The 23321-nt window shown below is 43.2% G+C and overlaps 3 protein-coding genes and 1 long non-coding RNA gene across 5 annotated transcripts in view; 1 reads left to right on the top strand and 3 right to left on the bottom strand.

The window, feature by feature from the left end:
• The window catches only part of LOC306656136, a 96501-nt gene extending 87045 nt beyond the window's left edge, over nt 1-9456 (top strand). Inside the window, exon 2 of the long non-coding RNA XR_013762426.1 lies at nt 6968-9456. This is a non-coding gene — a long non-coding RNA (uncharacterized lncRNA). The remainder of the gene's footprint in view (nt 1-6967) is intronic.
• Nucleotides 1-23321, bottom strand: part of RPH3AL (rabphilin 3A like (without C2 domains)) — a 259447-nt gene that overhangs the window by 213509 nt on the left and 22617 nt on the right. The window lies entirely within an intron of this gene.
• The window catches only part of VPS53 (VPS53 subunit of GARP complex), a 138673-nt gene continuing 124846 nt past the window's right edge, over nt 9495-23321 (bottom strand). For both annotated transcript variants that reach the window (XM_079130805.1, XM_079130804.1), the window contains exons 20-22: nt 13121-13258; nt 11194-11298; nt 9495-10517 (exon numbers count right to left, since the gene is read on the bottom strand). In XM_079130805.1, the coding sequence (XP_078986931.1) occupies nt 10347-10517; nt 11194-11298; nt 13121-13258 (414 nt within the window). In that variant the 3' untranslated portion in view covers nt 9495-10346. The remainder of the gene's footprint in view (nt 10518-11193; nt 11299-13120; nt 13259-23321) is intronic.
• LOC306657636 (G patch domain-containing protein 2-like) lies at nt 16869-18574 on the bottom strand. The gene has a single exon (XM_079133817.1). The coding sequence runs from the start codon at nt 18521-18523 to the stop codon at nt 17075-17077; it is 1449 nt and encodes a 482-aa protein (XP_078989943.1). The 5' UTR covers nt 18524-18574; the 3' UTR covers nt 16869-17074.

Here is a 23321-nt window from a genome sequence, read left to right on the forward strand (position 1 = left end):
GGGGTCACACATGAAAGGGGGAAAAGGGGGACAAAGCTGCCGGGAAATTTCAAAGGGGGTCTGGGTTTGCTGACAACATATTTCACAATGTTTCACAACAGGGTGTAGATTCTGGTCAATAGTTTCTGGTAATCCTACTGTTTGAGCACTATCTGGCTATTAGGCTCAATTTACTCTTTTACTCTCTGGGGCTGTTTCCTGGAACAGCTTTAAGGGCTTTGTTCCCATTACTGGGAGGGAAACCTTAGGGAGTTGAGATAAAACAGACAGCTTAAAAAAATGTCCATTCTTTCAAAGGGAGTTGAGATGGCACGTAGGCACCAATGATGGGCCCTGCAAAGTGGACTGACCTCAGAAGTCAGCTGGCATTGCTCCTGTGACAGCAGGTACATTTTCTGAAAGAGGCTGGAGTGGAAACAGCAGGAGGCCTCAGACCTAGAGGCCTGGCCATGGTGAAAGAAAGGAGGGCTGGTGAAGGAGGCCATGCAGTACCCGGGCAGGAAAGGGAGGTCTCAAAGGAGTTACGGGAGACTTCTGGGGTGGGAGGACTCAGCCGTATGGCAAGTGTAAAGTAAGAGAGTTGCTGAGATGGAATTGGAATGCCCAAGAGGGAACGCAGTTGAGTTGGAGACTGTGGACATCTTGTTTGAAATGCTACCAAAGCCGATAGAAAAGAAGCATGTGGCTGAAAGGACAACAGGATCAAGGAAGAATGGAGACTCCTGTTCACTTCTGCAGGCAGCAGGGAAAAGGAGACCAAGCCTAAGGAACCAGGAGGGCAGAACAAAGACCCCAGGGCAGCCCAGCTAGGGAGAGTGGGACAGTGAACTGAAAGTGGGCTCCACATGGGTGACTCAGGCTTTGCCAGCCCGTCTTCTTTCATGGCAGGGGCTCGAAAACCTTGGGGCCTCAGTATTTCATCTACAAAAGGAGGGACTTTGACCAAAGTCCCCAAACAAAAAACCAATATACCACCAAAACCAGATGCTCCAATTCAGAAGTTCCCAACTGGACAGTTGGACCAACTGCTATGGGACATAGCAAATGCCCAACTACTGAGCCCTTCAAAGCTGTTGGGACTGCGGAGAGAGGGAGGGGTGCCCTGAAGCAGCCACAGTTCCCAGATCCATCACCTGGATCCGAGCAGCCCCTTCTACTGATTTGCCCCACAGGATACACACTGTCATGTCTGCGTTTCAAGTTCTGAAAAGGCTGAGAAGCATTGCATATGCAGATGTGTGAGGTCTCAGGTATAATATTTGGAGCTTGTGGGGGGTTTGGTAGAAGAATCTGCTTCCTTTCAAAGGTTGCGCAAGCCCCTTCCCTCCATGCTGGTTTCACCATTTCGTTCTTAGAACACACCTGTCTTGCATGGGGGGTTACTTAGCAGAGCGCTTCTTGTCCTTTCCTGAAGAGATGGGGCTTCCAGGGCTGTTCACACAGCATTTAGGTGATAGTGCAGGTGCTGTCGCTGAGTGGGTGGTGCACTTCAAATGAAATGGCGCTCTTTCCTGTACTGAGGGGATCGTGCCAAACCTCCTCCTCCCCTTTGGGGTCAAAAAAGCAAACAGGAACATTGTTTTAAAAAGAGCAGCAGTTTTTAAATAGACAGAGGGGAGAAAACTTGAATTCTTCAGAGATGTTTTGATGGGGGAAGGGCCTTTACAAAAGTTTGATTCTAACTTCACATTTAAAATGCATATTATGCTGGGTGCATGGCTCACACCTATAATCGCAGCAATTCCGGAGACTAAGGCAGGAGGATCACCAAATTCAAGCCAGCCTGAGCAAGATCCTGTGTCAAAATGAAAATAAGTAAATAAGTAAATAAATAAATAAATAGGGCTGGGGATGCATCTCAGCAGTAGAGTGCCTCTGGATTCAATCTCCAGTACCCCACCCCACCCCCCAAAAAAACCCTATTTTAAACCTGTCCTAAAAAATAGACATTAACAATTGTTTACAACACAGCATGCATCCTCCAGTGTGCCACATGGGAGATGTCAGCTGTTGAAGACCCTCAGTGTGTCCTTTTGCTGCCAGGGCTGTTCAGCTCCACAGAGACTTCTGGAGAATCTCTTGGTGCCTTGGAAACAGGGCTGTTTAAAAACTGAAGAACATGATACTATTTCTAAGTCATTAACTGGATCAAATTGAGATTTCTCTATTGTGTGCAAACAAAGCAAACGGAAATAAATTATTTGGGGTTGATGCAGGTAAGTTGTCATCCATAACCTTAGATTTTAAATGCTTTCTATTTACTAAAATAGTTTCAATATTCTTACTGATTTGCTTTTAAAACTATTTAAACTCATAAAATATATTAATACTTTATATCTATTTCATATAGTGAGGATTCCATGGAAAATTTGGTTTCCTAAACTTGAAAGCTACCTGTGGAGTATGGGTGCCAGGATGATGGAATGGGACTGGAGACAAACCCTGCCTCTGTTCCTTCCTGGCCACGCAGCCTCGGGATGCCACTTTCCCTCTCTGAGCCTCCAGAGCTCATCCACAAAATGGAGTTAATCACATCTATTTAATGGGGGATTTTAAAAAAATAAATTTTCAGTTGTAGATGGACACGATAACTTTATTTTATTTATTTATTTGTTTTTATGTGGAGCTGAGGATCAAACACAGTGCCTCGTGTGTGCTAGCCAAGCCCTCTACCACTGAGTCACAATCCCAGCCCTTAATGGGGGGATTTTGATCCCATGAGATTATGGATGAAATTCAACCCCCTTTTCTCCCGTCCCTTTTTTACACCCTCCTCCCTCAAACATGAACAGATCTCATTGAATCATCTAGACCTGCTTATGATCAAAGAATATATGTGGGTCACACACAGCTGGGCCCTGCAGCCAAGGGCCAGGGCTGAACCAACTGGAGCCTTAACTATCATCAGCACCCTCCTCTGCAATCCAGCTCACTTCCTGCAGAGTCAACACTTGGGATCCTTAAGAGTTAAGCACAGCAAGGCACAGAGATTGTACGGCTGTAAACACAGTGCCTCTGGAGGCTGAGGCAGGAGGATGGAAAGTTTGAGACCGGCCTGGGAAATTTAGCCAGACCCCCTCCCCTCAAAATAAAAAGTAAAAAGGACTAGAGATAAAGCTCAGTGGTAGAGCCCCTGGGTTCACACCCCAGTACTTACTGGGGGAGTTAAGCGCCATGCATGGAGTGCTCTGGGCCTGGGTATGGGATTGGGAGGGTTTCTCAGTGTGAGCTGACGTTTTCTTCACACAGCACTTGATAATTTTTCCACTTGCCTGCTAAAGCTCTTCAGTGGTTGCTCTAGTCGGCCCGGATTCAAGCTTCTTTGGTGAAGAAGCCTGTGGAATTCGGGCTCCCTGGCAGCTGGTATTTCCCCCTCCCTGAAAAGTGCCTTCCTTTTCCATCAGCACAAAGCAGACAGACTCAAGGAGCTGGTGTTTCCTGTCACCATCTCACCTGGTACCCCTGTAAGTTGCAGAGTGCTTTACAAATACTTTTCTTGGCCCCGGAAGTGGAAGGAAGTTTGTGGAGAAGCTGTTCTTAATTTCTCACTTGCTGGAAAATTACCCCAAACAGAAGGAGGCACGGAAACTGCAAATTCCATTTCATTACTGAGCAGAAGCTACCAGAGCCCTCAGACTAAGTGAGAAACATTCCTAGGGGACAAAGCATTTAAAACTATTTTTATTTATTTTGCGGTGCTGGGGATTATACCCAGGGTCTCCTGCATGCTAGGAAAGGGCTCTAACACTGAGCTGCATCTCCAGCTTAACTCTTTATTTTTTAAAGGTCACTCCGATTCATCCCTCATACTCTGAATCTATGGACCCCAAAGGGGACTGAAAGAGCCAGGCAGGAACTTTGCAGCTGAATATAAGGGTTCAGTTGGCCTTGGGCAAGGTCTAAACTTGCAAAGCAACTTTAAAGGAATCCAAACTGTGAACCTCAAAGCCTTTTTTTTTTTTTTTCGGTATGGGGATTGAACCCAGAGGCATTCAACCACTGAGCCACATCCCCAGCCTTTTTTTGTACTTTAATATTTAGAGACAGGGTCTCACTGAGTTGCTTAGTGCCTCCCTAAGTTGCTGAGGCTGGCTTTGAACTTGGGATCCTCCTGTCTCAGTCTCCTGAGCCGCTGGGATCACAGGTGTGTGCCACTGGGTCCTGCTACCTTTTTTGTTTGTTTTTGGTACTGAGGATGAGACCCAGAGCCTGGTGCATGCTAGGCAAGCACTCTACCACTAAGTTACATCCTCAGTCCCCTGATTGGCTATCTTAAGATAATATTGCTTAGTTTTTTTGGACATTATAGGTTAAAAAGGGGGGGCGGGGCATGCCGGCAAGAATTCTGTCCCTGCCAGAAGTGGTTAGCTAGAGTCTAGTTACGGACATGAGACACCATACCTAAATAATTTGTTTGGAAGGAAGCTTTGGCAACCCTTCTCACTTGCAGGCAGAGGAAATGTGCCCCATTTTCCACCACAGGCGGTCCAGCCAACAGCACCAGGAGGAGGAAACTCTCTTCTGTATCTGCAGGTTTATCCCTAAATGCTACGGAAATAGCAGCTGCCAGGGCAAGGAGAATACAGAATGCAGTCTTAAAACTCTTGCGTAAGATGGATATCACAATCATGACCTAATAAGGCAAAGACTAGATAATTCTGATGCTTGCTGCGGATGCAGCTTGCACACACAGCAGGATATGTTGCCACTTGGCCATTTTATTAGTCAGCCCAGGGAGAGTAAGGCGGCCATGTGGGGTGACACAGCAACTCTCCAGACCTGTTAGCCACAGACTCTGGCCAGGGCAAATGATAAGGAACACTTCACATTTCCCACCGCCATGTGGTGTACAGAACCATACACACAACCAGTCTCATGTCACCTTCACATCCCTGTTATAATCCCCTCTCACAGATACTGAAAGCTGAGACTCAGAGGATCAATGACTCGCCCAGTGCCAAGGTGCCAGAACCAGACCTGACAGTAGGCTTTCCATGGAAGTTTTCCTTCCCCGTGGGCTCTCAAATGGACACATTCTTCACAGGCCACTGCTCACCAGCACCTTCCAAGCCTGGTTGTGTAGGTGAGAAGGCAGAGAAGTGGTGGGTAAATCATCTTTGACAGCCCTCCTGGGTGGGAAGGGAGGAAGTGTTTCTTTGTCCATGGGACTGATCCCTGGCTGCCCTACTGAAGTGGGGGAGCTGGTGCCAACAAACAATGGAAACTGGGTAATGATTTTGGAGCCAAACTAATGGAAGTGGTGCCACAGACCTTCCACTGTGGAAAGAAATATCAGACTTCTCAAAAAAGTTTTTGTTGCAAAATATCCACCCTGTAATGAAGAAAACAGGATTAACTTACTGTATACAGGAGAGGAATCGCTGGGGGGTCACATGGGAAAGCAGCTGTGCTTGGGACAGGAAGAGTAGGGAAGGGAAAGATAAGAGGGTAGGAACTCAGAATACGGGGAGATTCCAAATACAGCACGCATATTCAGAGAGGATGCCACCACAGATGGGCAGGCCAGCACCTGGCTGGTGACCGCTTCCATCTCCTCTTGTGCATTGCTTCCTTCGATCACCAGGGAAGGGGTACATCTCTACCTGCCTCTTCACCAGGAGGAAGGCAGTCACTGGGAGGGGGCCCAAGGTTCCTGGGCTTGCTAATTCTTTCCTGTAGCCCCTTCTGTTTTCTGTTAGCAATAGGGAAAGACATTCTAGCAAGTGACATCCAGTAATGCTTTAATTAACTGCAGTATTTTGTGCTCCAATGTGCACCAAGAAATCACTTCCAGATGGGCAAAATGAAAGATATTTACACAAAAAAGTAATTCCTTTACTTTAAAGCAATTTAGGTCTCCCAAAGGTGTAGAACTCTGAGGGTCCAAGAGGCTATTTTGATGAATACTAGGATGGGACTGGAAATTTTTATTTAATATATAAAATGCAATGGTATTCCTTACATCTGCATGCATTTTCATGAGTCCATGTTTCCAAGGCTAGTGCTTAAATGGCCCAGTGCAGTGAGTTCTAACCATTTTATTTTTAGGAATCTGACTTGGAGTAGACAAAAAGTGTGGAACGCTTGCCTTCACCTTCAAGTGAGCTATTTTGAGACTTTTCTTCCTAGGGAGAGGAATTACATTTCCAGCTGTTCTCTTCTGGCATTTCCCCTAGTGTTCTGTAAACAGGGAACCAAGCTTCCTTGTCTAACAGCAACTCAGGAGGAGCCCGTGGAACATCCCCCGCATCAGGCAGCAGCCTTGGACCTGCTCTCCTGCCCTGTCTGCTCTTCACTGTTACGTTGCTCTTGGCACCTCTGCTCTCACTCCTGTTTAATCTATACCATGGCACTACCTGACACATGAGAGAACAGGAACCCTCTGTGGGTGCTGGGCAGAGTCTTGGGTACTGGCTCTTTGTTCTGCCAGAGAGGAAGGTTTTTATTTTTGCTTTTCAGCACTAGGGATTGAACCCAAAGCCTAACACACACTAGGCCCCACAAGAGAGGAAGGAGTGGCACTAGCTTTAGGTTCAGAACTGAACTTGGAGATCAAAACATCCCTGTCCATTGTGACTCCTGTTTCAGGGGTGTAGTCCAAACAGAACTTTCTCCAGTCTGGCACCTCTAAGCCAGCTCTCCAGAAAGGCTGTCCATAATAAGAGTAACAGTGAATTCTTTATCAATTTATAAATTGTCAATATTTATTTTAACCACAAGGAGACTTCAAAGTTGTTTTTGTTTTTTGTTTTTAAAGAGGCTAGAGAGCTGTGTGCAGTGGTGCACACCTGTAATCCCAGCGGCTTGGAGGCGGATGCAGGAGGATTGAAAGTTCAAAGCCAGCCTCAGCAACTTCATGAGGCCCTGTCTCAACATAAACAATGAAAAGATCTGGGGATGTGGCTCAGTGGTTAAGCACCTCTGGGTTCAATCTTGGGTGCCTTAAAAAAAATTAAAGAGGCTAGAGAAAGTAGGGTACAGTATCCGAGGTTAACGGAATTATGGTTATTGGATGCTGCTTTCATCAATGGCTACTCCTTTATATATGTTATTTTGAAGTAACAATAATAAGTAAAGCTTCTGTTTGGGGCTTGGTCATCAAAAGAGGAAGACTCGTCATCAGTGTTGAATGAGAGTGCAGCTCCTGGCACCCCTGACTACTAACATGAGTTTGAAATGAAAGCTGCTGGCTATAAGCAAAGATCGCTGTACTGCAGTTACACTCAGAGAACCAGAAAAATATACATTTATGCAAATGGGCTACAGGAACCCTTTAATAAAGCAAATTTTTGTGTATTGCAATGGTTCTTAGAAAAGAATAAACCTCCCATAGTCAGCCATCTATATCTGTGGATACCACAACTGTGGATTCAACCAAAAGTGGATCAGAAGTATTTGGAAAAAACAAAACAAAACTGTGCCTACATGAAATAAGTACAGACCTTTTTCTTGTCATTATTCCCCAAACAATCCAGTATAATTATTTGTGTAACGTTTCTATCATGTTAGATATATAAGTGGTCTAGAGATGATTTAAAGTGTACAGCAGGAGGTGTTTAGAGTATAGGCAAAGGCTATGGCGTGTTATATGAGGAGACTCAAGCATCTGCAGATTTTTATATCCACGGGGTGGGGGGAGTTCTGGAACCAATCCTCCGTGGATATTGATAGACAAATGTAATCACCTATGGAGCGTTTAAGACTACACGCCAGGCCCCTCTGCAGACCTACTGACTCAAAATCTCTAGGCATCTACATTTTTTAAAAGGGCCCCAGGTGATTCTGGTGCATGTCCCCAGGTGAGAAACATGCTGTCTCTCCAGGCTGCACTCCCCGTATTCAGTCCCCATCAGAGACACTGAACATAACTCCAACTGACAAATGTTGACTCCTTGGGGATTTCTGACAATGTAATAAATCAGGAAAGCAACTTCCCTGGCGGTGACCACCAACTGGGAAAACAGCAGCTTGACATCTCAATGCCATTATGGAGATGTCCAGAAAAATAACTCCTCATGAATGAACTAAAAGGAGAAGTGTGGATCTGTAAACACTGAGAGTGACAAGAACCAGGTGCAGGAGTGCACTGGCTTTCCCAGCCTCCCTAGGTCGATGACAGACGGCTGAATTGGCTGTGCTGTTTGGAGACTAGCCCACCACCCCTTCTTTCAATTAGTGCATATAACCTTACCAGAGCAACATGATAGCACAGAGGAATCCTGCTAAGGCCAAGCCTCCCAACCCCCTCCCCAATCCTTCTGCTCGTCTCTAATCTTGAATCTTTTCCTAACAGAGCTCCACTAACAGTCCTATCTCTTCACCACTTATTTTCTTCTTAGAGTTTTCAATACATAAGAGTTCTACTGACTAGCAAGAACAGGCTGGAAGCTGATAAAAGAAATGAGGCTCTGGGGCGGGGGGTGGGCTTAGAGGTAGAGCATGCCTTACCCAGCATGCCTGAGGCCTTGGGTTCCATCTCCAGCACAGGGCAGAGGCGGGGTTTCAAAGTTGGAACTGATGGGTAGGGTCAGAGGGAGGGAGGGAAATAGTGTGGAGTGGTATACTGGGAAAACAAGGTGGAGACGAACAGCCAATGTTTCTCACTAGCTTTTCAAACCTTAAAGTTTTCTACTGTATGGCTGTCACAAGTTTTACAGGTTTTCAGAAAACTTTCTCTGTCCTGAACACTCAGTTCTGAGCACTATGGGATAACCTAATTTGATCTTGAGGCCTCACACACGCTTCATCTATAGAGAGCTCTACCTCCTACCTCAGGGCTCTCCCCAGCGGGGGTCACCCTCAGGTTGTGGTCGTGGTTAAATAAGCCTTGGTCTCAAGTATACCAAGAGAATTAAGGTGACTACCTGGTACAGTACCTGCCTCCTGGATGCAGGATGATGCCAGGGCACTGTAGTGGCTCTATGGAGCAATTTTCTGCAAAGCTTTGCTGCCCAGAGCCAGTAGGTAGACAGGACTTGAGTCTGGACTCAAGCTGCGTTCTGGGCCAGGCCAGTTCTGAGCCTGGAGAGTAAGGTCAATTTTCTGTTCCTGGTATCTAAGGACCCAGGTTTTTTCTCTCTCTCTCTTTTTTTTTTTTTTTTTTTTAATATTTTTAGTTGTCCATGGACCTTTATTTTATTCATTTATATGTGTTGCTGAGAATTAAACCCAGTGCTTCATACATGCCAGGCAAGTGCTCTACCACTGAGCTACACCAGGTTCTCTCTTGTTAATACACGGTGTTGTGCACACTGAACACCATCTTTATTGTTTCAGATGACTCTGGAAAGTACTCTGGGTTTGAAAGTGAATGAGCATGAGGACATCAGATAGTACAGGTTATCTATTCCCTCCTACAGTTCATCTGCAGAAAAAAACTAGAAAAGGTTTTCTAAGAGAACTTTCTGGTTTCCTTACATAGAAGGTAATTGCTTCCCCAAAAGTCAGGAACAGAGAGGGAATAAAGAAAGAGAAAATAATCTCACATAACACAGTGCCAAGCAGGACCCACTTATTATTTTTGGCAGTGCAGGATATTGAACCCAGGGCCTTGCACATGCCAGGCAAGTGTTCTACCACCGAGCTGCACCCTACACCCGAGAACCCGCTATGGCAGATCTGGGTCGGTCTCTACAACAGGTCAGCAGCCCCAGTCTGGTTTGTTTCCAAGGCTTGGTTCATACAGCCCTCCAGAGTGAAAGACACAGAGGGCTCTTCTCTTCTGGAGACTAACAAGAAATGAGAACACAGGGAAACTTGGCCTTGTCATAGAAGGTACCAGGAAACTGTGATTTACATGGAAAAGTGCACATGCTTCCACTGTCCTCATGAAGGCTAGTACTGAATCCTGTGTCTGGCACTCCATTCACTCAGCCAATCCCAGGAACACTCTTAGCCTTCTGGCTGCAGAGGTGACCTCCAATAGTAGCAGACAGGGGAAGGAGCAAGATCCAGGCTTCCTCATCCAAGTTGCTGGACAGGCATGTGGCAAGGAATAGGGCCCAGGTGTTGGAGGGTATGATTGTCATGGTGAAGCTATAAGAGCCAATGACAACTCAACCTTCAAGGGCAGCCTGGAAACAGCAACTGAAGCACAGGGACCTTTCACCCACTGCTGCCTCCGTGTCAGCAATGAGAGATAATCTAAACCGCCTTTTTATAACCCAGCCCTTACTCAGCTTCTCCCACTGGGACAGGAATTAATACAGGGCATGGGAGAGACACAGTAGCAACCTCAATGTCCAGAAGACTCAAGACTGAGAATCTGAGAGTCACTGGTGGGGGACGGGTACAGGGGCACTCGGGGCTTCCAGGAACTGGGTTTGGTGCCCTTTGTGAGACTGCTCCTACAGTCTCTTCTTAATTAGTTTCTCCAGCTTGCGGATGCGAGATGATTCCTGTTCTGGTGTAGGAGCCATCAGGGACAAGGAGCTGGAGCCTTCTGCCCCTGAGGGAGGGGTGGGGAGTCTCTGGCGCAGGAGTTCCAGCATGTTGCTCTGCTCACTTCTCTTCAGCCCCTGAGGGTGAGAGAGAGAGGAGAGTGAGTGGTCAGGAGGTGGTCCTGCGATGGCCCAGAGAGAAAGTCTGCAGTTAGTGTGGTCCCTACAATCAGCATAATTATTCCAGGCTGAGGACAAAAACTTTCTTCAGGGAGATTAGCAACCTTCAGTAGTACCCTGGGAGAAAGCACAGGAAGAAAAAATGGGGTAGGAGAGAAAGAAAGGGTGAAGAGAGAAGAAAGGACAGGTAAAGACGGAGGAAGGATGATCCTTCTGCTCCCTCCAGTCTGTCCTCTGCTGAGCATCAGCTCCCAGTGCAGGGAGGTCCAGAACCCTGAAGCCTACATGCCCAGGCCTGCCCTCCAGGAATCTGGGTTGCATGGTGGGGCTAGCAACATGGATTTTTTTTTTGGGGGGGGGGGGGACTGGAGATCCAACCTATAGGTGCTCTATCACCAACTTACATCCCCAGTCCCTTTTTATTTTTTTGAGATAGTGTCTCTTTAAATTTCTGAGGCTGGCATTAAACTTGTGATCTGCCTACCTCAGCCTCCCCAGTTGCTGGGATTACAGGCATACCCCACCACTTTGGGTTCACAACATGCATTTTGAGGCAGCCTCTCAGTAACCCATATCCCACCCTGCAGAGTAAGAAGGATGAGTTGGGGTGGACAAGAAAATTCACTGAGCTCACCTTCATGTCTAGTATCTTCTGGAAGGTTTCTGTGTTGCAGTCTGTAAGGAGTTTTATGTAGTTGTCTACAAACACCACCAATGGTTCATGGGGGGCCATCACTACCTACCAAGGGAAGTGACAAAAGCAGGACCTTAAGGAAAACTCACAGGTGTGGGGCAGGGATCACCTCTCCTCTCTTGGACAGTTGACCACGAAAAGGGTAAGATTCACTTGAGCAGCAGTGACCCCAAATTCAGAAATACCCTGATGGTCTATTTCACCTTCACATTCAATGAGCAATGTTTCCCAAGTTGCTAAACCACAAATCACAAATACTGTTTGCATTGTTTTTTTTTTTTTTTGATGGTGCTGGGGATGAACCCAGGGCCTCATGTATGACATGCAAGAGCTCTACCACTGGACCACATCTGCAGTCCCTTAGATTGCTTTTTAATGTGCAGATTCTGGGTTTGTTCTCTGTGTAGTCTAATTCAGTGCACCTGGGAAGGAGATTTTTTGTTTTTTAAATAGGGACCATTTGGGAAACAGTGTCAAAGGTCTCCTGTTGGAAGCATTTCATGAGCACCAGTGCCTGTTCCTTCTGTCCATTTTTTTTTTTTTTTTGGTACCAGGGACTGAACCCAGGGGCATTTTACCACTGAGCCACATCCCCAGCCCTCTTTATTTTGAGACAGGGCCTCGATAACTTGATAAGATCCTTAGGGCCTAAGTTTCTGAGACTGGCCTCGAGCTTGTGATCCTTCTGCCTAAGCCTCCTGAGTCACTGGGATTATAGGGGTGTGCCATACCCAGCTCCTTCTGCCTGTTCTGGAGAACCAGGCAACAAAAGGAACTGATGTGAGTGGATCTTCTCAAAAACAAAAATCCCAAAGCTGCCTCACTCTTTGGAAGACCTAAAATCTGGACCTTCATTTAAACACATTCGTTTAAACTACCAATTAATACACAAACAGATGGTGTTGCAACCCTCAGATTCATTTCCATTTGGTTTTGGAAAGCAGCATCTGATTTTCTTCCCCCAGTAGAATAATTTTGTTTTGAATTCCTAAGAATGTACCAGAGCAGTGAGGAGCATCTCCCTCAGAAGTTCTCTGTAGATCATTCCCAAACTGTATGTTCTCCCCGCAGAGAGAACACCAGTTGGAGAAGAAATCCATCGGGCTGCTTCCAGTTTCCTCAGGCTGTGGCTCAAGGCTTGTGTGGGGCCCTGCCTGGTCCCATGGTGTCTGTGGGCTGCTGCTACTTTTTTCTCCTGCCATCATTTGAGTTATTCTGTTTGAGAAGTGGGCCTGAAGAGCCTCCGGGCCCTGGACTTTGAGACCTTATCAGGATAGTTCTACTTGTTCTCTAGCCTCTGCCCTTTTCTCACGGTATAGGTGGAAATCAGGGAGGTGTTCGAGATATTCTTGGCAGCATCACCTCAAGTACAATATCTTGTTAAGTAATGCTTTAAAAAAATTTGTTGATTAGATTCAGTTACTATAACATCTGTTCAGAGTTCATTTAAAGGCACAAAGTACAGAAAGCCAAAAAGGCTTATGTAGGAGGGGAGGATAACCTATAGCTAGGCCTGGTGTTCCTGCTGAGAAGCAAAGGGATTCCTGACTTATACAACGGATTCACAGAGACAACTCCACTTAACTCCCAGTCTTGGCCAAATCTTATTACAAGAGAATCTCATGACAACAAAAAATTCCTTTGTCAGAAAGAATTACTGGTTCCCAAGTAATTGTCTACTGACTTCAAATAATATTTGATGAGGCCAAAATTTAGTCCAAACAAAGGCTGCAGATGATCATTTGGGACTAGTGGAGGAGATAGGCCCTATGCTAGGCTTTCGAAACCAGAATCCCCCTGGAATATGGGATCAAAATATATAACCAGTTGCTTAAAACAGAATCCCTGAGGAAGACACAACCATTACCTTGAGGATCATCTCAGCCCGGGTCATGCCTTTCACAACAATCTTAGTGTAACTGGCAGGGGCTTTCCTCACCACCTGTGAGCCAATGGAAGGGAGATCGAGCAGGACCATCTTCAGGGAGTGGGTGTCCAGCAGGAGCTGTGGGGCAAAGTAGTGTGTTACCAGCCACTTCATACAGACATAACACCTAATGAATTCATGCCGATTAACCACATTTTCCTGATTATATACGTAATACACTCTCATTGCATAAAATTTGGAAAAAAAACAGAACTACAGAAAATATTTTTAATTCCCTTTACCCATGGAAAACAAGAAACCACAGTTAAATGTGGTATAATTCCTGCTGTTCAGTTTGTGTACATAAAACTAAATCAGAACCATACTCTGTGGGTGTGTATATATATATGTGTGTACAGTTTTATAACCTGTTTTTTTTTCCCACTTAATATATAAAGGTTTTGCATTCTATTCCCATTTTGGCAGTCTGAAAAAAATCATGAAGCTGGGCTTAGTGGCACATGCCTATAATCCCAACTACTTGGGAGGTTGAAGCAGGAGGATCTCAAGATTGAAGCCAGCCTCAGCAACTTAGTGAGACCCTGTCACAAAATAAAAAAGGGCTGGGGATATAGCTTAGTGGTAGAGTGCTTACCTAACATGTGTGAGGCCCTGGGTTCAATACCCAGTACTGAAAAAAAAAAAAAAAAATCATGATTTTTAATGGCTGTACAATACTCTGTAGGGTGTGTATGTGTGTGTGTGTGTTTGTGTACATTTGAGATACTACACCATTCTATTTAATTTGCTCCTAGATTTTCATCATTAATAATAAATGGTGCAGTGGACACCCTTGTACACGTATTCTGGGTGCATCAATGGCAGTCTTTGGGACAGGCCAAAGCAATACATTTTTAAGGTTCCTGATACATCTGAATCGCTTTCCAAATGAAGAATACGTATTTAACACCCGCTAGCAGCACCGGCTCCCTCATTAGCACTGAAAATTTTCGTAAATATCTTGCTTATTCATTAGGCAAAAAATGCTAATTTGCTATTGCTGTATTTAGATTTTTTTTCTAGATGCTAGTGAGGATGTAGGAGATTTAACCAAATTTAAACAAATCTTAGTAAAAAGACTTTTCTTATTTGTTCTGGATGCTAATTTTCTGGAAGGATCTTAACTTTTCTGTCTGACCATCAGTGGCTAGGAATGATGATAGGAATGTTTTATCATTTAGTCTTCATCCTATTTTGTTTTTGTACTGGGAACTGAACCCAGGGTCTTAAAGCTTGGCAGCCCAATGCTCTACTATATCACCAGCCATTTTAAAATTTTTATTTTGAGACATGGTTTCACTAAGTTGCAGAGGCTGCTCTTGGACTTTTGATCCTCTTGCCTCAGTCCCCAGAGTAGCAGGGATTACAGGTGTGAGCCACGGGGCCCAGCTGCTCATCACATTTAGTCTTCATGAGGCCCTGTCTTTATGAAAGTAGTTATTCTCATTTTATAGATGAGAACATCAAAGTTCCAGTTATTCAATAACTTGCTAAGACAAACTAATTAACAAGAGACACTACTGACTTAATGGCTATGGTGATTATAATTTTGACAATGGTAAAAAAGTCTGGGGAAGACATCAATGTTTTATCTCGAACAACTTAAGATGGCACAGAGGTGCACACCTGTAATCCATGCTATTTGGGAGTTTGAGGCAGAAGGATTGCAAGTTCTAGACCAGCCTGAGCAACTTAGCAAGACTGTCTCAAAAAAGAAAAAGAAAAAAAGATACAAACCAGGAGAGGTTAAATGCAATATTGACAAAGGAGTGATACGCAGAACACATAAAATTCCTATAGATCAAGAAGAAAAAAGACTGGGGTTCGGTATAGCTCAGTGTTAGAGTGCATGCTCCACATGAGTGAGGCCCTAAATTCAATTTCCAGCACAAAAAAAGAAAGAAAGAAAGAAAAAAAAAGATCAATGAGGCAAAGAATATGAACAGCTAATTCAGATAAGAGGAAATGCAAATGCCTAAAAAGCATTGTTTTATTAGTATTTGGTAAATGTAAATTTAAACTATAAATACATGTCATTCATGACTATCAACAGGTAAAAATCAAAAAGTTTAATTAAAAAGTTTTAGGGTTGGGGTGTAGCTCACTGATAGAGGGTTTGCCTAGCATGCATAAGGCACTGGGTTTGATCCCTAGGACCATTAAAAAAAAAAATGTTGAAATGGATGTGGTATTAAAACTCAAACTTAAGGTGACTATATTAATTAATTTAGGAGGAAACTAAGTAATATTTTCTTGATTGAAGATACATATAAACTATCAGAGCATTTTTACTTATATCCTTTTAGAGAACTTCTTAACCATGTAAAAAAATATTCTATTCACCCCCTGTTTGCAAAAGATTGGAAACAATTTAAGTGTCCATAAAAAAGAATGAATAAACAAATGGTGGCATATTTATGCAATGGAATATGATGCTGAAGTTAAAATAAGTGAACACAAATGACACATATCAACATGAATTAAACTCAAAAAACAATGAATTGGGTAAAATAAGCAAGAGGGGAAATGACATGTATGGTACGATTTATATAAAGCTTAGAAATAAGCAAAATAAAATCACATATCGTTTATGAATATACACACATAAAACATACCAAAACACTTATGGGAACGGAAAAATCAAAATGAGAGTGGTGTTTACTTCTGGGCACTGACAGAGAATGATGGCAGGGTGGAACTCACAGGAGGCTTCCTATGACTTTACATTAAAATGTAATAACTTACTTTACATTAAAAAAGATGTAAAGCGAAAGCAGGAACATGTCACAGATTTTACTGAGTTCTTTACATTATTTCCTATACTTTTATTAACAGGAAAAAAAATATATATATATTTTTTAGGTATGCCATTTGACGCCTGGCAACTGTGTCTTCTATGCAGCACATTTTAAAAGCCTTGTCAAAGTCAGAGTCAAAGTCATGTCTTAGCATTTATTTATTGGTAGGGAAAATAACACCCAATGATTATATTTTAAAACATATGAGGATACTTTCTATTTTTTCTACTTTTTACTTTCCAAAAATACATACATAAATAATTGTATAGTCTTAAGTGACAAGATGAGTTTTTTTTTAATTAAAAAAATTTTTTTAGTTGTAGATGGACACAATACCTTTATTTTGTTTATTTTTACATGGTGCTGAGGATCAAACCCAGTGACTCACACGTGCTTAGCAAGCGTTCTACCACTGAGCTAAAACCCCGGCCCCACAAAATGAGTTTTGAATGAACCAGAAATAATTCTATTTTTAGGGGTGATGTACTGGGGATTAAACCCAGTGGCACCTAATCACTGAGACACAGCCCTACCCTTATTTAGTTACTTAATATTTATTTTGAGACAGAGTTTCACTAAATTGATGACGCTGGCCTCAAGTTTGTGACCCTCCTGCGTCAGTTTCCCAAGTCACTGAGATTACAGGGGTCCATCACCATGTCTGGCACAAGACATTTTCATTCCCTGGCCAGTGACAATAAAATTATGACTTTACCAGACAACTGAAGAGATGAAAACCTGGATCTCAGGTTTTAGAGAAGTATATAGTCAGAAAAGACAGGAACTAATGTAATAGATTTAGCAGCTGCTTGTGGGAAGTGAAGATAAAAGGTCCCTTTTATCATGAAAATCTGCCCCAGGCTTCACCTTTTTTTTTTTTTTTTTGACCTTTTTTTTTTTTTTTCCTTTTAAAATTGTTGCCTCAATACTTTTACTAGCTTAATAAAAAGATTCCCACAACATGATTTTCTAAGAGTCTGCCGCTGTGTGAAGAGGAGCCCGTCCCGGTGATAAAAGGACGGGAAAGGACTACACGATACGAAGTCTGTCGCTTCTTTCAACACCAAGTCAGCTCCAGGTGGGTGAACAGTGCTCTCTAGCTGCATCCAGGACTCTTTTCTTGTGGCATTTTAAAAAATGTAGCTGTAATTGAGTCAGTGGCTTTCTCCGTGGCAGAGGTCCTGACCAACCACTCAGAGTGTGGGGACTTCTGGGCTTGTGCTGCAGGTGTGGCTGGCTCCATCAAATCCAAGTGAACTGCACTGGGGCTAGACAGAGATGCTGCAGCCACAGGTTTCCGTTTCCTCTTGATGTCACGTGAACATGGTGGTCCCCAATGTACGTTTGGCTGCCTGGCAGAGCAGTGTGCTGGTGAACATCTTCGATGAGAAGCATCAGCAAGAACATCCAGGGAGTAAAGGGGAGAAAGCGGGTTAAACTCCTGTGCACAAGCAGAAATGTGAGGAAAATCAGAAGCCAATGTTTTATTCTTTTCTTTCTGCCGGGACTCACTGATGATATGGCTTATCCTCTCAGTACCCAGAGTACTTATGCTAGACTCCTTCCCAACCAGCCTTCTTCGCCCCTTTGTGAGGCATCGCGCTGCAGCTCCTGGCAGAAGATTCAAACGAGCATGGTATCCTCTTTGAGCTGGTCGAGAAGGTAAAAGGAACGTGGAATCTGAAAGTTTATCCAGTCCAGAATCCATTCTTTCTACTTCAGTGCAATGATCAGGAGCCCACTTGGGCAGAATATTAGGGACAGTGAATCCTGGAACACATTCTCCTTCATAGAACCAATCACTCTGTTCATCATCCCCTTGCCGTCCTTCATCATTGGTGAAGAGCCCAGTGTCACTGCTGCTACACACACTGCTGGTTTCACATTCTGACATGTTCTCATCAGAGCCCTGTTTTTGTTCATCTGCTTCACACTCCATTCTTTCTTTCCTTCCTGTTTTGCTTAGGAAAGTCCTATTTTCTGCTGATTCACACAACCCATGGCTTGATGAGGTCCAGGGCGCATTCTCCTTCCAGCGGGACAGACGCTGCTTCTTAGCAGACTTGAACCTACAGCCTCTCTCATAGCTCCAATCTGATACCTTCAGCTTCTGCTGAAGGCTGGCAGCCACCTCTGATGTCACTCGTTTCACCTTCTGCCGGCGCCTGAGTGGTCGACAAGGTGCATTTTCAGTAAAGGAGTCGGATTCATGCCAAGAATGTTGCTTACTCTTAACTAGGGCATTGAGAGCTGGGTGCCGTTTGGCTACCATTGTGTCATCAGAGTCACTGAAATTGGTAACTGGGGCCACTTCTCGACAATCCTTAATGGCCTCATCCAGACTTGACTCAGAGGCCTCACTGTAGCAGCAAGCATGTTCTGCCAGGTGAGCAAAGTCAGACCGGCGCTTTCGGCCCCTGCGCTTCCGTAGCTGCCGCCTCTGTTGCCGAGGGCTCAGGGCCATCTCCTCCCACAGTTCACCAAGTTTATTCTGCTCTGATGTCTGCTCCAAGGCTGAGGCTAAATCGTGTACCAGCTCATCCATGAGGCCACATCTCCAACGGGCGCCGCTTTTCAGGCCGAGTCTCCCTGCCGGGGGTTTCCCTCTCTCCAGGCTTCACCTTTGAAAACAGCTAACAGTTCATCTCTTTAGGCCTGAGGCAAGCAAGGCTGTGCATTTGTTTGCATTTGTTTGCACCTCAGAAATAGTTTTTGGGGTGGTGCTGCTGGATGCTGCTGATGAGCTGCTGAGGTGCAATGTTGGCCAGAGTGCTGTGCCTGCAAAAGTGTACCACCCAGCAATGGAAGTCACTGAGGGCCCCAGGGTTTGATCCCCAGCACTACAAAGAGCCTCACTTCTTGTTTTGTTTTGGTTTCTGGTACTGGGGATTGAACCCACGGGTACTTAATCACTGAGCCACACCCCCAGTCCCTATTTATATTTTATTTTATTTTGAGACAGGGTCTTGCCAAGTTGCTTAAGGCTTCTCTAAATTGTTGATGCTGGCCTCCAATCTGTGATCCTCCTGCCTCAGCCTCCAGAGTTGCTGGGATTACAGGTATGCACCATCCAGCCCAGTGAGTCTCACTTCTTAAACAGCCTCTTGAAACTCTTGGGGACACTATGGCTACCACTAGGGATGAGAGTCTTAAGCAGACAAGCTAAAGACACACTCCTAGATAGCAAGGAACCATATATGTGCTGCAAAGTTCTTCAGTGAGGTGGTGCAGGGAGATTAGGTTAAGATATCAAGAATGGAAGGACCAAGATGGGGACAACATATCTTGCTTCTTGTCTCTTTCATCTTTGTTACCTTTTTTATTTTTATTTTTTTTTCAGTGCTGGGTTTGATCAAACCCCAGGGCTGGGAGCTGCCAGTTCCCTCCCTCCCTCCCTTCCTCCCTCCCTCCCTTCCTTCCTTCCTTCCTTTCTCTCTCTCTTTCTCTCTCTCTCTTTCTCTCTCTTTCTTTTTTTTGGGGGGGGGGGGCGGGGAGGGTGGGTACGGGGGATTAAACCCGGGGCACTTAACCACTGAGCCACATCCCCAGCCCTATTTTGTATTTTATTTAGAGACAGGGTCTCACTGAGTTGCTTAGTGCCTCGCCTTTGCTGAGGCTGGCTTTGAACTCCCGATCCTCCTCCCTCAGCTTCCCAAACTGTGGGATTATAGGTGTGTGCCAACGCACTCGGCTCTAGTCCCCTTTCTTAATTAAAATTTAGGTATAACATACAGTATATTTAGGTTTTACATACAGTTAAGTACACAAATACCAAGCATACAGCTCTAAGTTTTTACATATGCATATACTCTATTGCCTATTTGAAGATACAAGATGTTTCTGACATCCCTGAAGGCTCCTTTATTCTCTTTTCTGGTCAATGTTCCTCTTTTCTCCCAACAAAGGTAACCACTCTTCTACTCTCAGTCACCATAGATTGGTTTGCTACTCATCAACCTACTATGCACATTCTTGTACATATTTTTGGTGGTCATAAGCCCTCACTTCTCCAGGTGGAAAGAAAGTGCTCAAGAGAATGGCTGGCTCACGGGGCAGGCATGTTAGTTACAGCAGAGACTGCCAACTAGTGTTCCAATGTGGTTATGCCAATTGCCATTCCTGCCAGCATGCATCCAAGTTCCAGTTGCTTTACATCCTAATTAATACTTGGTTTTGTCAATCTTTTTAAAATTTTAGCCATTTTGATATCAGTGTGATTTAGGTACTTTTCCCTGGTGATTAAGGTACTTTTTGGATATCCTTTTTTCTCTTTTGAAGTACAAAATCAAGGTCTTTTTTCACTTTTCTGCTGGTTGATTATCCACCCCCCCCCCTTTTTTTAGAGGTTTTAAAAAATATATCTTTAGAATATGAATATTTTCTCTGTGACTTACCTTTCAACTTTCAATGGTATCTTTTGATAAAGAAGAAGTTCTTAATTTTAAGGACTCCAAATAACCTGTATTTTTTCTTTGAATCTTTTGCCTAAGGAATGTTTCCCTAACTCAGGGTCATCAAGGTATTGTTTTATGTCTTCTTCCAAAAGCTTTTTTTTTTTGGGGGGGGTCCTGGGGATTGAACCCAGGGCCTTGTGCACGCAAGGCAAGCACACCACCAATTGAGCTATCTCCCCAGCCCTCCAGAAGCTTTATTACCTTACTTTTTACTTTCAGAGCCACAACCAATCTGGAATTTATTTTTTAAGAATTGAGATATAATGTGTCACAAGATTTGCTCTTTTAAAGTGTACAAGTTATTGTTTCTAAAAGTATATTCACAAGGTAACACAATCATCACCTTTTCCTAGTTCCAGAACATTTCATTGCTCCACAAAGAAATGTTGTACCCAATTAGGAGCCACTCCTTATTTCTTCTTCTCCCTTAGTCAATCATTAATTTACTGTTTGTTTTATGGATTTTCCTATTTTGGACATTTCACATAAAAGGAATTACATATACGTGGACTTTTGTGTCTCACTTCATTTAATGTAATGTTTTCAAGGTTCATCCATGTTACAGATTAAATGAGTCCTTTATTCTTTTTAATGGTTGAGTACATTTCCATCATATAATTATACAATATTTTGTTTATCCATTCATCAGTTGATGAACATTTGCATTGTTTCTACTTTTCAATTATGAATAATGCTGCTATGAACCTTTGCGCACAAGTTTCTATGTGAACATATTTTTTTCAATTCTTTTGGGTATATGCCTAGTAATGGAATTGCTGGTCATATGGTAACTCTATGTTCACCTTTTTGAGAGACTGCCAAACTGTTTTCCGAAATGGCTGTACAGGATTCTAATTTCACAAGCCTCACTGAAATTGATTTCTGTGTATGGTGTGTGGGAAAGTTCAAGATAAAATTTTTTCAAATATGAATATCTAATTATCCAGCTCTACTTATTGAAAAAACCATCCCTTCTAAACTTAACTATGCCAGTTTTGTTATAAATCTAGTAGTCTATAAATCTGTGGGTCTATTTCTGAACTCAAGTCTGTTTTGCTGGCCTATTTATCCCTGGTGCCAGGATCACACTGCCCTAATTACAATAGCATTGAAGTAAGTCTGTGTATCCTGAGGTGTAAGTTATCTGTTTTTTGTTAAGATTATTTTACCTGCTTTTGGTCTTTTGCATTTTCACATAACTTTTAGAATCAGTTTATCAATTTATACACTATACCCAAAACACATACACACATATGTAAAACACTAATGGGATTCTAATTGGGATTGTGCTTTACCTATAGATTAATTTTGGAAGTACTGACATTTTTCACATTGTCTTTAAAAAAAATTTTTTTTTTAGTTGTCAATGTATCTTTTATTTTTATTTATTTATATACGGTGCTGAGTATCAAACCCAGAGCCTCACTCATGCTAGGCAAGTGCTCTACCACTGAGCCCCAACCCCAGCTCCCATTAAGTCTTTCAATTGATGAACATGAGCTGTTCCATTCTGTTATTTTAAGGTATTCTTTAATGTTTCTTAATATTGTGATTGAATTATTCTAAGATATTTAATGCTTTCTGATGCTATTGTAAATTTTTTATCGGTCTTGAACTTGATTCTCTTCCTCACTTTCCCAAGAGCTGGGGTTATGGGTACATGCCACTGTATCTGGCTACAAATGGTTTCATTTAAAAATTTCATTTCTAAATTGTGGCTGATATATAGATGTATATTTTTAATATTGGTCTAATATCCAGAAACTTTGCTAAATTTATATTCTAATAGTTTATTTGTAATTCTTTTAGGTATAATCATCACAATCATATTCTTTGTAAAAAATGAAAAGTTTTGTTTCTTTTTCATAATCCATATACTTCTCTTTCTTTGAGAAATTTTATTTTAGCCACATGTGAAGGCACCTGCTATAATCCCAATTACACTTGGGAGGCTGAGGCAGGAAGATCACAAGGTGGAGGCCAGCCTGGGCAATAGCCAGACCCTGTCTAAAAAAAAAAATTAAGGGCTGGGGATGTAGCTTAGTGGTAGAGTACCTCTATGTTCAGTTCTTAGGACTGCTTATTTTTTTTTTTTCTTTTTCATTTTCTTTTTTATTTTATTGTCCTAGCTAGGACTTGAAAAGCAATGATAGAAATGATCATAGCAAAAACTCTTGTCTTATTTGTAATCTCAAGAAAGAGAAAAGTTTTCTATATCTGGCCATTAAGTGTGATGTTTATTGTAACTTTTTCCAATTATTGGTTCACTCATTTTACATGCTTGTTCAGTGCTGGTGGGTCCTTCCACTTCTAAGGTTGTGAACTCTTCTGGGGTTGGCTGGGCCTGCCTTCTAGCTGTGTGTAGCACAACGGGAGGGCACTTTTGACAGGGTGACAGCAGAAGAATGGCATTCTCAATGGGAAGGACTATCTCACAGGTAACAAGATGGGTTAAAGCTTAGTGGAACAGAGGAAATGGAGGACTTCGTGAGTAGGTAAGAGCTTTAGAAGGCGCTTTAGAACAAAAAAGTGCTGTGTAAAAGGGGGAGCACAGACACACAGAGATGAAGGAGATAGCCCAGTTTTTCTGAACATACATTCTCAAATCAAAAAATCTGGAAGGAGGGGGCTGGGGTCACAGCTCACTGGCAAAGGGCTTGCCCTGTTTGTACCAGGCCTTGGGTTAGATTCCCAGCGCCAAAAGGGGAAAAAAAAATATGAAAGAAAAGTAAAGAAAGGGAGAAAAGAGAAGAGATGAGATGAGATGGAAGGAAGCTAGTTTAATTTCAGAAATTTTTTATTGATTCCTAAAATAAAATCTTACCTTGGATTACTTTGGATTACATGGGTATATGTGGGGGTGAGACACTATTTATTTTAAGCCTTGTT

Source organism: Sciurus vulgaris (genome assembly GCF_902686455.1).
Source record: "Sciurus vulgaris genome assembly, chromosome: 3".
Taxonomy (NCBI): domain Eukaryota; kingdom Metazoa; phylum Chordata; class Mammalia; order Rodentia; family Sciuridae; genus Sciurus; species Sciurus vulgaris.